This window comes from Myxine glutinosa, chromosome 4 (assembly GCF_964187855.1).
Source record: "Myxine glutinosa chromosome 4, kmMyxGlut1.1, whole genome shotgun sequence".
NCBI lineage: Eukaryota > Metazoa > Chordata > Myxini > Myxiniformes > Myxinidae > Myxine > Myxine glutinosa.
The window spans coordinates 202,208,943-202,222,941 of record NC_136264.1 but is presented as its reverse complement, the minus strand read 5'-3'; the positions used below and the strand labels follow the sequence as shown (position 1 = coordinate 202,222,941).

Genomic DNA, 13,999 nt, shown 5'->3' with positions numbered 1-13,999 from the left:
CTGATCTATAATGGGGGGCTTTCTTATCAGTGGCCAGTACGACCCTTTCCAAACGGTGTTCTCCGATCTATAACGGGGGGCTTCCTTATCAGTGGCCAGTGTGACCCTTTACAAACGGTGTTCTCCGATCTATAATGGGGGGCTTCCTTATCAATGGCCAGTGTGACCCTTTACAAACGGTGTGCTCCGATCTATAACGGGGGGCTTCCTTATAAGTGGCCAGTGCGACCCTTTCGAAACAGTGTGCTGTGGTCTATAATGGGGGCTTCCTTATCAGTGGCTAGTGTGACCCTTTACAAATGGTGTTCCCCGATCTATAACGGGGGGATTCCTTATCAGTGGCCAGTGTGACCCTTTACAAACGGTGTTCTCCGATCTATAACGGGGGGCTTCCGTTATCAGTGGCCAGTGCAACCCTTTACACACGGTGTTCTCCGATCTATAATGGGGGCTTCCAAGTTCCTTATCAGTGGCCAGTGCGACCCTTTACAAACGGTGTGCTCCGGTGGTGTTTGTAAGCTCACTGCCAAAGCTGTTTTAAAATGCATCCTTCTGATCGATTGGATCACTGGTTCTCGATCGGATCACTGGTTCTCGATCGGACCACTGGTTCTCGATCGGACCACTGGTTCTCGATCGGACCACTGGTTATCGATCGGACCACTGGTTATCGATCGGACCACTGGTTATCGATCGGACCACTGGTCACCATGTCGGGTCGTGCTCTAATGAGCGATCGTCGTGCGTGCAGGAAAGGGAAGCGCACATTGTGCGATACTGGGGAGGAAACGGAGGGGAGGGAGGGGAGAGCAGGGGCACGGCGCAGGGTAGCCATCGGCGAGGAGTCGACAGGAGAAAGACTGGAGGGTTCAGTTGCAAGAAAGAGACACTCGGATCGGGAACTTTGCAGAGAGGATTCTAGCGGGCGTGGAGGAGCGATTCGTACTGGCACGGTGGATGGAAAGTTTGCCAAAGTTGGAAACTTTCCAGAGACTGCTTGGAGACCAATCAAAGAGGTCCATATCACTTTGCGAGAGTTGGTCACTTTGCAGAGACAGGTTGGAGACCACTGAGAAGGTCGCCTTTTGCACAGCTTTATGACATTGAGGAGTGCCTTCTGTCCACCATCTATCGATGAGAGGAAAGAAAATGTACGAATGAAGCACGACTGGATTTGGAAACATTTGGAATGCCGAAGATCCGAGAACCGACTTTATACAAGAGATTCCACATTTGGAGAAAAGGACAAAATCTTTAGACCCTGAGTAACAAGAATAAGCCAGGATCCAGGGAATCATGGCAGGTAAAAAGATGTCTCTCCAGGTACTCCTGATCTCATTCATCTTGAGCTGGACTCCGAGCAGTATCTCCCTTTACCTGAGTGCCTCCAGGGTGCTGGAGACCCCTAGCAGGTTGCTTTCAGTCGGAGGTCCAAATGGTTCTGTGTACGTCGGATGCGTTAACCAGGTGTACCAGTTAAGCGCGATGCTGGACCTGCAAGAGGTGCTGGATATTGGACCAAAGAATGACAGCACGCTGTGCCATGCACCTTCTGTCACGGAGACCTGCACGTGAGCACTTTTTTTTCTTCCAGAAATCTCTCGTTTTCTTCATCATTCGGTTTTCTTTATGTAAACTGTTCGATCTATATGACTGTGGATAACACTTGGGGTCAGTAGGATAGCTCACACCTCTCATCTGTCTAACCTGGGTTCGAATCTCGACCCAACTATATAATGTCATCCGCTTTCACATCGATGTGTTCATCGTCCATTAGAAGGACGTTGAGCATCGAGTCGGAGGACCCCTCTGCCAGCAAGGGTCGTAGGCTTTCGGTGTCTTTCGTGAAAAGTAGGAGAGTTATCGCTGGTGCCCTGAACAAGTTACACTTTCCTGCCCAAATCACCTTCAGTCGACCGTCAGGCCTGGCCAGCCAGCTCGTGAAAGACTTGGGCAAAACCCTTTCATCGCCGACTGTGCAAGGAGGTGGGAATAATTGGAGAGAATGTAGTAGTAGTAGTAGTAGTAGTAGTAGTCGTCGTAGTAGTCACTGGAATAGTAGTAGTATAAATATTAGTAGTAGAAATAGTTGTAGTAGCAGTAATTGTAGAAAATAGTAGTAGTAGTAGTAGTAGTAATTGTAGTTGTATTAGTAGTAGTTGTAGTCGTAGTAGTAGTCGTTGTAGTAGTAGTAGTCGTATTAATAGTAGTAGTCGTTGTAGTAGTAGTAGTCGTATTAATAGTAGTAGTAGTAACAATAGTCAGAGTAGTAGTAGTTGTAGTAGTACTTGTAGCGTATTAATAGTAGTAGTGGTAACAATAGTAGTCGTAGTAGTAGTCATTGTAGTAGTAGTAGTAGTAGTTGTAGTTGTATTAATAGTAGTAGTAGTAGTAACGATAGTCATAGTAGTAGTTGTAGTTGTAGTAGTAGTAGTCGTAGTCGTATTAATAGTAGTAGTAGTAACAATAGTCGTAGTAGTCATAGTAGTAGTAGTACTTGTAGTCGTATTAATAGTAGTAGTGGTAACAATAGTCATAGTAGTAGTAGTAGTTGTTCTATTAATAGTAGTAGTAGTAGTAACGATAGTCATAGTAGTAGTCGTAGTAGTAGTTGTAGTAGTAGTTGTAGTCGTATTAATAGTAGTAGTATTAACAATAGTCATATTAGTAGTAGTAGTAGTAGTCATTGTAGTAGTAGTAGTAGTAGTTGTAGTCGTATTAATAGTAGTAGTAGTAACAATAGTCATAGTAGTTGTAGTATTAGTTGTAGTCGTATTAATAGTAGTAGTATTAACAATAGTCATATTAGTATAGTAGTAGTCATTGTAGTAGTAGTAGTAGTAGTAGTAGTAGTATTGGTTGTAGTCGTATTAATAGTAGTAACAATAGTCATAGTAGTAGTCGTAGTCACAGTGGTAGTTGTTGTAGTCGTATTAATCGTAGTAGTAGTAACAATATTCGTAGTAGTAGTAACAATAGTCATAGTAGTAGTAACAATCGTCATAGTACTAGTAGTCGTTGTAGTAGTAGTCGTTGTAGTCGTATTAATAGTAGTAGTAGTAACAATATTCGTAGTAGTAGTAACAATAGTCATAGTAGTAGTAACAATCGTTGTAGTAGTCGTTGTAGTAGTAGTAGTCGTTGTAGTCGTATTAATAGTAGTAGTGGTAGTAACAATAGACAAAGTAGTAGTAGTCGTTGTTGTATTAATAGTAGTAGTAGTAACAATAGACAAAGTAGTAGTAGTAGTCGTTGTAGTATTAATAGTAGTAGTAGTAACAATAGGCATAGTAGTCGTAGTAATAGTCGTAGTCGACTGTGAATGTGTGCATCTTTTTCACAACTATTGAGCTTTCCTCTGTCTGACATATGGGATTTGTGATTTTCCTTCTATTTTTTTTTGTATTTTGAGTACATTCGGTACTTTTGGATCATTCTTTTATATCCACAAATACTCTGACTCTGGGATATTCGTTGTTCGATGTAGTTGGTGCTGGTATATATAGTTCTCCTAAAAGTGAAGCATTCAAAATGGCATTAAAGGAGACAGAATTCAAAGCCACTACTGCCAATTGCAAATGATCGCCATAAGACGATTTTATGTTGTCGCTCAACGTAACTCGAGCAGCAACCACAACGATGGTGGAAAACGACCAAAACCCAAATGTTAACATTGGATATGGCACTCACCCGTATTCCCAGATTGCAACCTTACTTTCCCTATACAAGATACCTTGGATGTAACGGAGGTTGCAGATATTTTATATATCATGCCCTTACAGGGCGTATCCACATCTACCGACTACAGGAGGGTACCAACAACAACTCCACAACAACTTACAGGATCTATAAAACCCTCGTTTTGAATAGTGCAAGATATCTCCAAAGAAGAGTTAGCTGTATACAAATTAATTATTTTTCGTAGTATTCGTTTATACCTTGAGGTTAAAGATTGCATCACCCGACTGTCACCCATTTTTGATGTCACCTACCCATGTGGAGTAGGGAATGCAAATCGGAACTCCTCAACACGCGCAGTCTGTTTAGCCAGGTGCTGCACAATAACCTGATAGGTGAAAGATGAGATTGAATTTTTGCTATCGAGTAATTAACAGGTGCACAGTTGGTTCACCTTCACCGACAGGGTTCGATCTTGGGAGTGTCCATGTCCAGGAGGGGTTTGGTGATTTGATCATTCAAGAGACAGTTGGTTGAACTATATGATTCGCACTCCAGCTGGTGATACAGATAACATCAGTCAGACACTTTATTTCCTGTTTTGAGAAGGAAGGCTGCTGAAGTTACCCATGAAGTTGTTAACTCGATGTGAACCGATGCATTTCGGCTTGGTTGGTGCCGTTACATTTAGATTGAATAAATGATCATTTTTATGTTGTTAAGTCCTAATGTTGAGGTCAAACCTAATGTATGTATTATATATACTAGTGAGGTTCCCGTGCTACGCACGGGTGGGAGGCCAGAAGCAAGCAGACAATGCAGAAACGGCGAATGCTAAAGCATGAAACCAATAAATTCCACATTCATGTGGCCCCTTCAATCGCACGTCAGACATGGACAGCAAGTTCGTGAAGGACTTCCATGAAAAACGTACCCGTTCGCAAACAAACGGATACGTTTGTTTGATACCCAGTCAATGGCGAATCTGCATATGGTTATCCGCGAATTTCACGTTTAGAAAGTAGAAACTATCACGGAATTTCATCATTCACTTGAACTCTATATCTCTTTTTTCATTCCAAACAGAAAAACTCCAATCACAAATTATATAACATTAATATAAAAAATAAACTTTTCACAACATTCGTGACGTAAACAAATATTTAAATCCTGATGTGAAGTTCTGTACGGTTAGTAGGGTCAATATACGAAAAAAACTCACCTAACCCCAACAAAAATTGATAAAAAAGGTTTTTCAATGGATTCTGGTACCATTGGGCAATGGGCATGCTAAATAACATACTGTGGCGGACACAAAAGCCCACTGGCGTGGTGACGTCATTCCACGCACCAAGTGGGCGGTGGCCACGCCCGAGGGGTAGGCGTGGCCTCATGATATACACCGGGCGACCAGCCCGGAGGAGTTGAGTGTTACAGTGTAGTCTTACAATAAAGACGTTTATATGTTACCGCTTGTCCGCTTCCTCCTTGCTCACAAGCAGCGCGCGTAACGCCGCGCTTTACTGGTGACCCTCGACGTTGGATCTGCCGGAGCGATCCTTCCACACGCGACGCCATCGCCATGGCCGCCTTCGTCAAACTTCCGGAATTTTGGGAGGCTCAGGCCGAAGTCTGGTTCGTCCAGGCCGAAGCCCAATTTCAGCTTCGGCACCTCACCGGCGATGACACGCGCTACTGCCACGTCGTCGCCTCCCTCGGGCCCGGCACGGCCGCTCGAGTTGTGTCCGTCCTTCGCCACCCACCGGACGGCCACAAGTACGAGGCACTCAAGCGGCTACTCCTAGCCACGTTCAGCCTCACGGACGACGCACGGGCCGACCGCCTCCTGGATCTCCCCGAGCTCGGTGAGACGCGCCCGTCGGTCCGAATGGACCATATGCTGTCACTGTTGGGCGACGAAGCCCCCGGTTCGCTATTCCGGGCGCTTTTCCGTCGCCAACTTCCAGCGCAGGTTCGCCTCGCGTTGGCCGGGACCGGGCTAACGGAACCCCGAGCATTGGCGGCCGAGGCGGACAAGTACTTCGCCGCTTCGGACACGCGGGCGAGCGTTGGCGTGGCCGTCACGGCCTTCGACGCTGATGTTCCACAGCATCATCTACAGCACGCTGAAGTTCAGCAGCATGCTGATACGCACCTCGTGAACGCCGCCACGCCCCGCCCACCGCCGCGGCGAAAACCGCCACCGCGGGGAAACCCGTCGACTCCACCGGCCTGGCGGAGCCAGCCGCGCTCCTCCAGCTCCACCACCTGGTGCTGGTTCCACGCCAAGTTCGGCCACGAAGCTCGGCGGTGTCATCCGCCGTGCTCCTTCACCGGGTCGGGAAATGCCCGGGCCGGCGCTCAATTGTGGCGATGAGCGCCGGCCGTTCGAGCAGCCTGCTGTTCATAACGGACACCTTCTCCGGGCGCCGTTACCTGTGCGACACGGGAGCGCAGGTGAGTGTCATTCCCGCCGGCACGTCAGACAAGCACGCCGCGGGTGGGGGCCCCGCGCTGCTTGCCGCGAACGGGACGCCCATCCGTACGTACGGAAAACGCTGCCTCTCTCTGCGGTTTGGAGGGCAGGTTTTCCGATGGACGTTCGTCACCGCTGACGTGCCCATGGCACTGCTTGGCGCGGACTTCCTGTGCGCTAATGGGCTCCTGGTCGACGTCAAGCGCAGACGGCTTGTCCAGGCCGAGACGTTCAGCTCGCTCGCGTGTGCGTTGCCCAGCTCAACGAGCGGCTTGCCAAGCGGCTTGCCGAACGATTCGGTTCCGGCCACGTTGGTCTGTACGCTTCCGGCAGCGGACGCATTCACCCGCCTCCTCGCCGGCTTCCCGGCCCTCACGCGGCCCACCTTCTCGGCGGGGGCCGTCAAGCACGGGGTGGCCCATCACATCCCCACCGTCGGGCCACCGGTCTACGCCCGGGCACGCCGCCTCGAGCCGACGAAGCTGGCGGTGGCAAAAGCGGAGTTCGCTACCCTGGAGCGACTCGGCATCGTTCGGCGCTCAGAGAGCGCTTGGGCGTCGCCACTGCACATCGTGCCGAAGCCCGGCGGGGGATGGCGACCGTGCGGGGACTATCGCCGTCTCAATGACGCCACGACTCCCGACCGCTACCCCGTCCCCCACATTCAGGACTTTTCCGCCCGTTTGGCGGGCAGGTCCTTCTTCTCGAAGGTGGACCTCATACGCGGCTACCATCAGGTCCCCGTCAGGCCGGAGGACGTCCCGAAGACGGCGGTCATCACGCCATTCGGACTCTTCGAGTTCCTGCGCATGCCCTTCGGTCTGAAGAATGCGGCTCAGGCGTTCCAGCGACTGATGGACAGCGTCCTGCGCGACTTGGATTTTGTCTACGTCTACCTGGACGATATCCTCGTCGCCAGCGCGTCCCGCGAAGAGCACCTACGCCACCTCCGCACGCTCTTCGAACGCCTGGGCCAGCATGGCCTGATTGTGAACCCCGCAAAGTGCCGGTTCGGCGCCGCCACAATCGATTTTCTGGGGCACCGTGTCACCAGGCACGGCGCCGTCCCCCTGCCGGCCAAGGTGGAGGCGGTGAAGGGGTTTCCGCGCCCCCGCACGATCAGAGGGCTGCAGGAGTTCCTGGGCATGGTGAACTTTTACCATCGGTTCCTGCCCCGTATCGCCCAGCTCCTGCGCCCCCTGCACGAAGCTCTCCGAGGTAAGCCGGGCAAAGGCGACGTTACCTGGACCGAGCAGATGGACACGGCGTTCACGGGCGCGAAGCTCGCCTTGGCTAACGCCACCATGCTCGCGCACCCGGCGCCCGATGCACCGATCGCCCTCACCACCGATGCCTCGGACTACGCGGTGGGCGCGGTGCACGAGCAATGGGTGCGTGGAGCTTGGCAACCGCTGGCGTTCTTTAGCCGGCAGCTTCGCCCGCCCGAACGCCGTTACAGTACCTTCGACCGCGAGTTGCTCGGACTTCACTTGGCGGTCAGGCACTTCCGCCATCTGCTCGAGGGCCGGGCGTTCACTGCCTTCGTCGACCACAAGCCGCTGATCTTCGCGATGGGCAAGGTCACCGAGCCGTGGTCGGCCCGGCAGCAGCGTCACCTCTCGGCCGTGTCCGAGTACACGACGGACATCCAGCACGTCGCGGGGAAGGACAACCCGGTGGCGGATTGCCTTTCCCGGGCCGTCGCCCACGCAGTCCACCTCGGCATCGACTATGCCCGGATGGCAGCGGACCAGGCCGCTGACCCCGACGTCCAGGCCTTGCGGACCGCCGTCACGGGCCTCCGCGTCACCGAGGTGCCGTTCGACGGCGCGGGCGCGGCCCTCTTGTGCGACGTCTCCCTCGGGCGTCCTCGCCCCATTGTGCCCGCGGGCTGGCAGCGCCAGGTGTTTGACGCCATCCACGGCCTGTCCCACCCGGGCGCGAGGGCCTCCCAAAGGCTGATCGCCGACAAGTTCGTCTGGCACGGCCTCCGGAAGGCCGTCCGCGGCTGGGCCAGGACGTGCCTTGCGTGCCAGCGCGCCAAGGTGCACCGGCACACCCAGGCCCCGTTGGCCCAGTTCACGGTGCCGGAACGCCGGTTTGACCACGTCCACGTGGACCTGGTGGGACCTCTGCCCCCCTCGCGGGGTTTCACCTACGTCCTCACCATGGTGGACCGCACCACCCGGTGGCCGGAGGCCGTGCCCTTGGCGTCGACAACGGCGGCCGATGTCGCGCAGGCTTTCATCGCCACCTGGGTCGCCCGGTTTGGCGCCCCCTCAGACATCTCATCCGACCGCGGCCCCCAGTTCACCTCGGAGCTCTGGGGGGCGGTTGCGCAGGGGCTCGGGGTCCGGCTGCACCGAACCACGGCCTACCACCCCCAGGCTAACGGCCTGTGTGAGCGATTTCACCGCTCATTGAAGGCCGCGCTCCGGGCCACCCTCCGCGACGGCGGCTGGGTCGACAGGCTCCCCTGGGTCCTGCTGGGCCTCCGGACGGCGCCCAAGGAGGACCTGCGCGCATCCGCGGCGGAGTTGGTCTTCGGGCAACCGCTGCGGGTGCCGGGCGAGTTCCTCCCCGACTCCACGGCACCATGGTCCGCGGCACAGCAGCGCTCCGCTCTGCAAGAGACCGCCCAGAGGTTCGCCCCGGTGCCAACGGCATGCCACGGGCACCCACCGACGCACGTCGCCCCGGAGCTTCGCACGGCGGAGTACGTCTTCGTCCGCCACGATGCCCATCGGACACCACTGCGGCCCCCGTACGATGGGCCTTTCCGCGTGCTGGAGACCGGGGCGAAGCACTTCACCCTGGACATCGGCGGTACTCCTGACCGCGTTTCGGTAGACCGCCTCAAGCCGGCCCACCTCGATGTGGACCATCCACCGCCAGTGGCCCGACCCCCACGTCGGGGCCGCCCTCCTGCGGGCGGACCCCCGGCACCGCCCAGCCCCGCCGCCACGGCGCCCCCCGGTCCTGCACCCATCCCAGGGGCAGCCAGGGGCATCCCACCTGGTATCCCTGCACCCCGGACGCCGCCGATCGCCAGGGGGCGCTTCGGCCGGGTCATTCGTCTGCCCCGCAAACTGGCCCTCCAGGTGCGCGGGAATTCTGGGGGGGCGCGTGTGGCGGACACAAAAGCCCACTGGCGTGGTGACGTCATTCCACGCACCAAGTGGGCGGTGGCCACGCCCGAGGGGTAGGCGTGGCCTCATGATATACACCGGGCGACCAGCCCGGAGGAGTTGAGTGTTACAGTGTAGTCTTACAATAAAGACGTTTATATGTTACCGCTTGTCCGCTTCCTCCTTGCTCACAAGCAGCGCGCGTAACGCCGCGCTTTAATACTAAAAATCTAGTAACATCTGACTTCCGGAAAGGGGTCATTTTCAAGATGGCGTCCAAGATGGCCGCCGGGAGCTTAAAATGGCCATATCTCAATTATTATTCAACCTAGAAAGGTGGTTTTGGTGTCTAACCCTAGGTTTTAGGGCCCAAGGAATCCAATTGAATCAATAAAATTACCATCAGTTAATTATTTATTGACAAGTCCAAGATGGCATCCCAAGGTGACATCCTGATCCACTAAAATGGCTCTGTCGAATAGTAGTCAACCTAGAGAGATTTTTTCAGTGTGTATACCTAGGTTTAAGGCACCCAGGAAATCATCAAAATTACTTAAATAAGCACAAAGTAATCAGGTAATCCAGTAAGCCAGGTTTACCAGCGCATTAGGCATTTGTTGTCTTATACAGTTAGTCGCTATTCATCGTCATCCTCCGACTCCTCTGGAAGAAACTTGTTATGTGGATTGTCACATTCTTCAAGTTGGCACGGTCCACAGGCAGTAGTACATATAAAAATGAATGATCGTTTTAAGGCCATTTTCCCCGCTAGAGCAGGGGTTAGCCTTGCGGGCCTCATGACCCTGTTTGAGGCCCATGGGCCCATGGGCCTCATGAACATGGTTCCCTGTTTGAGGCAATGTTTTTATGGCCGGATGCCCTTCCTGACGCCAACCCTTGGTCGCCTCTTACGATGCGCAGGGATACGGTGTACCTATTCTAAACCGGGGTACACACCGTGATAATTCATCCCAGCAAGTTGGTACTCAATTTTCCGACCTCGGAAGGATGACAGGCTGAGTCAACCCCCCTGGCGTTAATTCAGCGATCATCGAGATTCGAACCCAGGATCCCAAGCTGGCACCCTAACCGCTAAGCCAACACCAGGCTGCATCTCCCCCCATTCATTCACACAAATCCCATAACCATTCACACACATTCCAAAAATCATCAAAACACCAAAATCATCACAAAACACATATTCCACCGCCCTGCAAGACCATGGCATATATGTCGTGACACATGTGTGTGTATTTCTACTCGGCAGCGGGGAGGTACCGTACAAGCAAGATGGTTGGGGAGCTTCAGGCTGTGGTGCCCGCAGTTCAAAACACCTGACTTACAACTCCTTACACTGTGGTCCCGCCGGGAAGGTCTCCACACCAGGCTCTGTCGCCTCAGGCTTCCACACAGCCTCACGGGTCACCAAGGCCTCCATGCCGCAGGATTCCCAGGCAGTAGTACATGGTAGTCCATATCGTCTACAAGAGCAGCGGGGTGTCTTGCAGGCAGTGGAGCAGTTACATTGAATAACCTTCAAGAGACTGTCTGGAGCATTACAAATGTACATTTCTTTTGGAAATGTCTAAAAAATATGGATTTTGTTTATGCATACATGTACCAAATAATATACTTATTCCTTTTGAGATGAAAATAAATTGTTTGTCAGATTTTTCAGTCCCCCCCCCCCCCCTCCCCAATATAAAATAGTCTGTCCCTTGCCATAACCTCTCAAGCTTTGTACAAACCTTTGTTTGTAATGATCACTGAATACTGTGGACTGGAGTCACAGGTGGCAGTGGTGTAGACACATTACACCCTTATCTCCAATCTGAAGCACACACTTGGTTCATTAGCTGGTGAGTCGGAGGATGACGATGAATAGCGACTAACTGTATAAGACAACAAATGCCTAATGGGCTGGTAAACCTGGCTTACTGGATTACCTGATTACTTTGTGCTTATTTAAGTAATTTTGATGATTTCCTGGGTGCCTTAAACCTAGGTATACACACTGAAAATATCTCTCTAGGTTGACTACTATTCGACAGAGCCATTTTAGTGGATCAGGATGTCACCTTGGGATGCCATCTTGGACTTGTCAATAAATAATTAACTGATGGTAAGTTTATTGATTCAATTGGATTCCTTGGGCCCTAAAACCTAGGGTTAGACACCAAAATCACCTTTCTAGGTTGAATAATAATTGAGATATGGCCATTTTAAGCTCCCGGCGGCCATCTTGGACGCCATCTTGAAAATGACCCCTTTCCGGAAGTCAGATGTTACTAGATTTTTAGTATGTTATTTAGCATGCCCAATGGTACCAGAATCCATTGAAAAACCTTTTGTATCAATTTTTTGGGGGTTCAACCATATATTGACCCCTCTAGGTTGGGTGAACACAATTACGAATTCTAAAATCGTAATTGTATTCACTCAATTCCAATCATCAATTGATAGTTTAACAACATGATTAACACAATTAACGTTTAACGATTTAGCATTACGATTGAATGACGGTTGTATTGGGATATTATCAAACCCGCGCATTGCCATCATCTGTCCACTTCCGCATTCGCGGCAGGTTCATGATTCTTATCAAAATCTAAACAGTATTTGTAGAATTTCAATAAAAGCCACATCACTGTACATATCGGTAAATATTATTCCATCGTATTTGGAAAAACTGGAAAATTGGAAAATTGGAAAAATTTGAAAAACAAGAAAGCCTATTTTACTCCAGGGGGTCCCAGGATTACCCACCCAAAATATTGTTGCGATCGGTTCAGCCGTTTTTGCAGTACTAGTGGGGTACCATAGTGAAAATGTCGTTACATGGTGGACAAAAGCACAATTTTTTCACCAAAGCATCTCCATGGTATACCTTCTAGAAAAAAAGTAAGCTCCAAAAAAAATGATTATGGGAAGTGTAATATCTGACGTCATTATGACGTCATCAGCTAATTATTATGTAATCATATATAAAAAAAAATCAATGACTTAGAACTGAGGTGTTAAGTGCATTTTAACATCAAAATATATGTTTCCGAGGTCAAGGATTTCAATGCACTTTTCATTTTTTATTTTAGACAATCTTTAAAAGATTTATGATGTCATTATGATGTCATAAGCGAATTATTTCGCAATCATAATTAAAAAATGAATTAGTTAGAACTAGGCTATTAAGTGTATTTTGACATCGAAATATATGTTTCCGAGGTCAAGGAATTCACTGCAATTGTCATTTTTCTTCTTAGACAATGTTTAAAAGATTTATGACATCATTCTGACGTCATCCAGGAAAAAAAAACTATTAGATTCGTCTGCACACAAATTCGTTTGACTAGTTAACATCCACATATCGAGAGTTCATAATAATCTTCCCGTTGAGTTACAGAATTTAAAACACCACTAGAGCATTTTTTTCATTGCACGTCTAGATTGCATGTCTCGGAGGTGGACGGAAACCCAACGGCAGTAGTTGTAGTGGTCCAGTGCAAAAAATAGAAACATGAGACTTTGAAGAGACTCAACATAGAGAAGAAAGTCTTTCTCTCTGTGCGCACGAATGAATATCATGATCAAGATCTCTGTTCGCAGCACTATGTCCCAGTACTGGAAAGTCGGACTCTTCTTTGCCATAGCCAGTCTCCAGGCCTCAAATGTCTCACTGTCACTGGACACAGCAGCTTGCTCATATGCTTCTTGTTGTAACCGTGATAGAGCTAAGGCAGTCACTTGGTGGGCATGTCGTGTCCGTGTCACATGAGCGGCATTGATGAAAGAGTTAGCTGTACCAGATGTTGCTACACCTGAATCAGTTAGAGCTACAGTCCAGCCACTCTGATCTAGGAAATCTCCCAGTGCATTCCACAAGGCCTTCTCCAAATGGAACCCGCCAAACATGATCAGGAATTCATTTTCACCGTGAGTTGCAGGCCAGGTCCATTGAATATACTTGCAGTTCGCAAAAATTGGACAGTCACAAGTGAGTACTGGAATCTGGCCAGGGTTGAGGAACTCTGTGATGGACTTCAATATGTTCATGGCATGCTTGATCATGGCTGGTGAGTCTGCCTTCTCTTGAAATAGTGGTAGAAGAGCAATCAAGGCAGGGGGATCGAGCGGAGGTGATTGCTGAGATGCATGATAGGCAGCCCATGAGATAGTGTCTCCCTTCTCACTTGCATTTCCGTCGAGAAGCTTGGAAGCATGCTGAATCCATTTCTCCTCCTTTTCTTTTGCTTCTTCAAGCCTCCCATTTACAGGTGTCATGATGACCTGTGGTACACTGGTATTTGATGCTTTCAGATGTACTGATTGAATTATGCTAAACGAATCTAGAAGGTGAGGTTTCTCATTTGGATTTGCAGGAAGAAAGCAAGTTGCCACCCGAACACGTCCGAGATTATCTTGTGTAGGAAATTGGATGAGACTTATACCACTTCCATGGAACGATCCTTTGCCTGTAGTAGAAGAGGAATTATGGTCGATGTTATCCAGTGCTCCAACAGTGAAGAGACCTTTCCTGAGAATAGATGGGCACACAATTTGGTCAGCAGTGAATTGGTCACACATTGCAGATGACAATTTATTCTCCAGTTGCAGAACCCGGCTGAATGAGATGCTCAACCCTAGTTTAGCCAGTTGATCACTGAGTGTTCTGTTCCTTGTCAATGTGTGGATATTCAAGCCAATGTATACTGGAAGTGGA

At 50.2% G+C, this 13,999-nt stretch overlaps 1 protein-coding gene across 2 annotated transcripts in view; it reads left to right on the top strand.

Moving 5' to 3' along the window:
- Nucleotides 1-817: 817 nt before the first annotated feature.
- Nucleotides 818-13,999, top strand: part of PLXND1 (plexin D1) — a 538,253-nt gene continuing 525,071 nt past the window's right edge. For both annotated transcript variants that reach the window (XM_068114237.2, XM_078776913.1), the window contains exon 1: nucleotides 818-1,571. In XM_068114237.2, coding sequence (XP_067970338.2) covers nucleotides 1,297-1,571 — 275 coding nt within the window. In that variant the 5' untranslated portion in view covers nucleotides 818-1,296. The remainder of the gene's footprint in view (nucleotides 1,572-13,999) is intronic.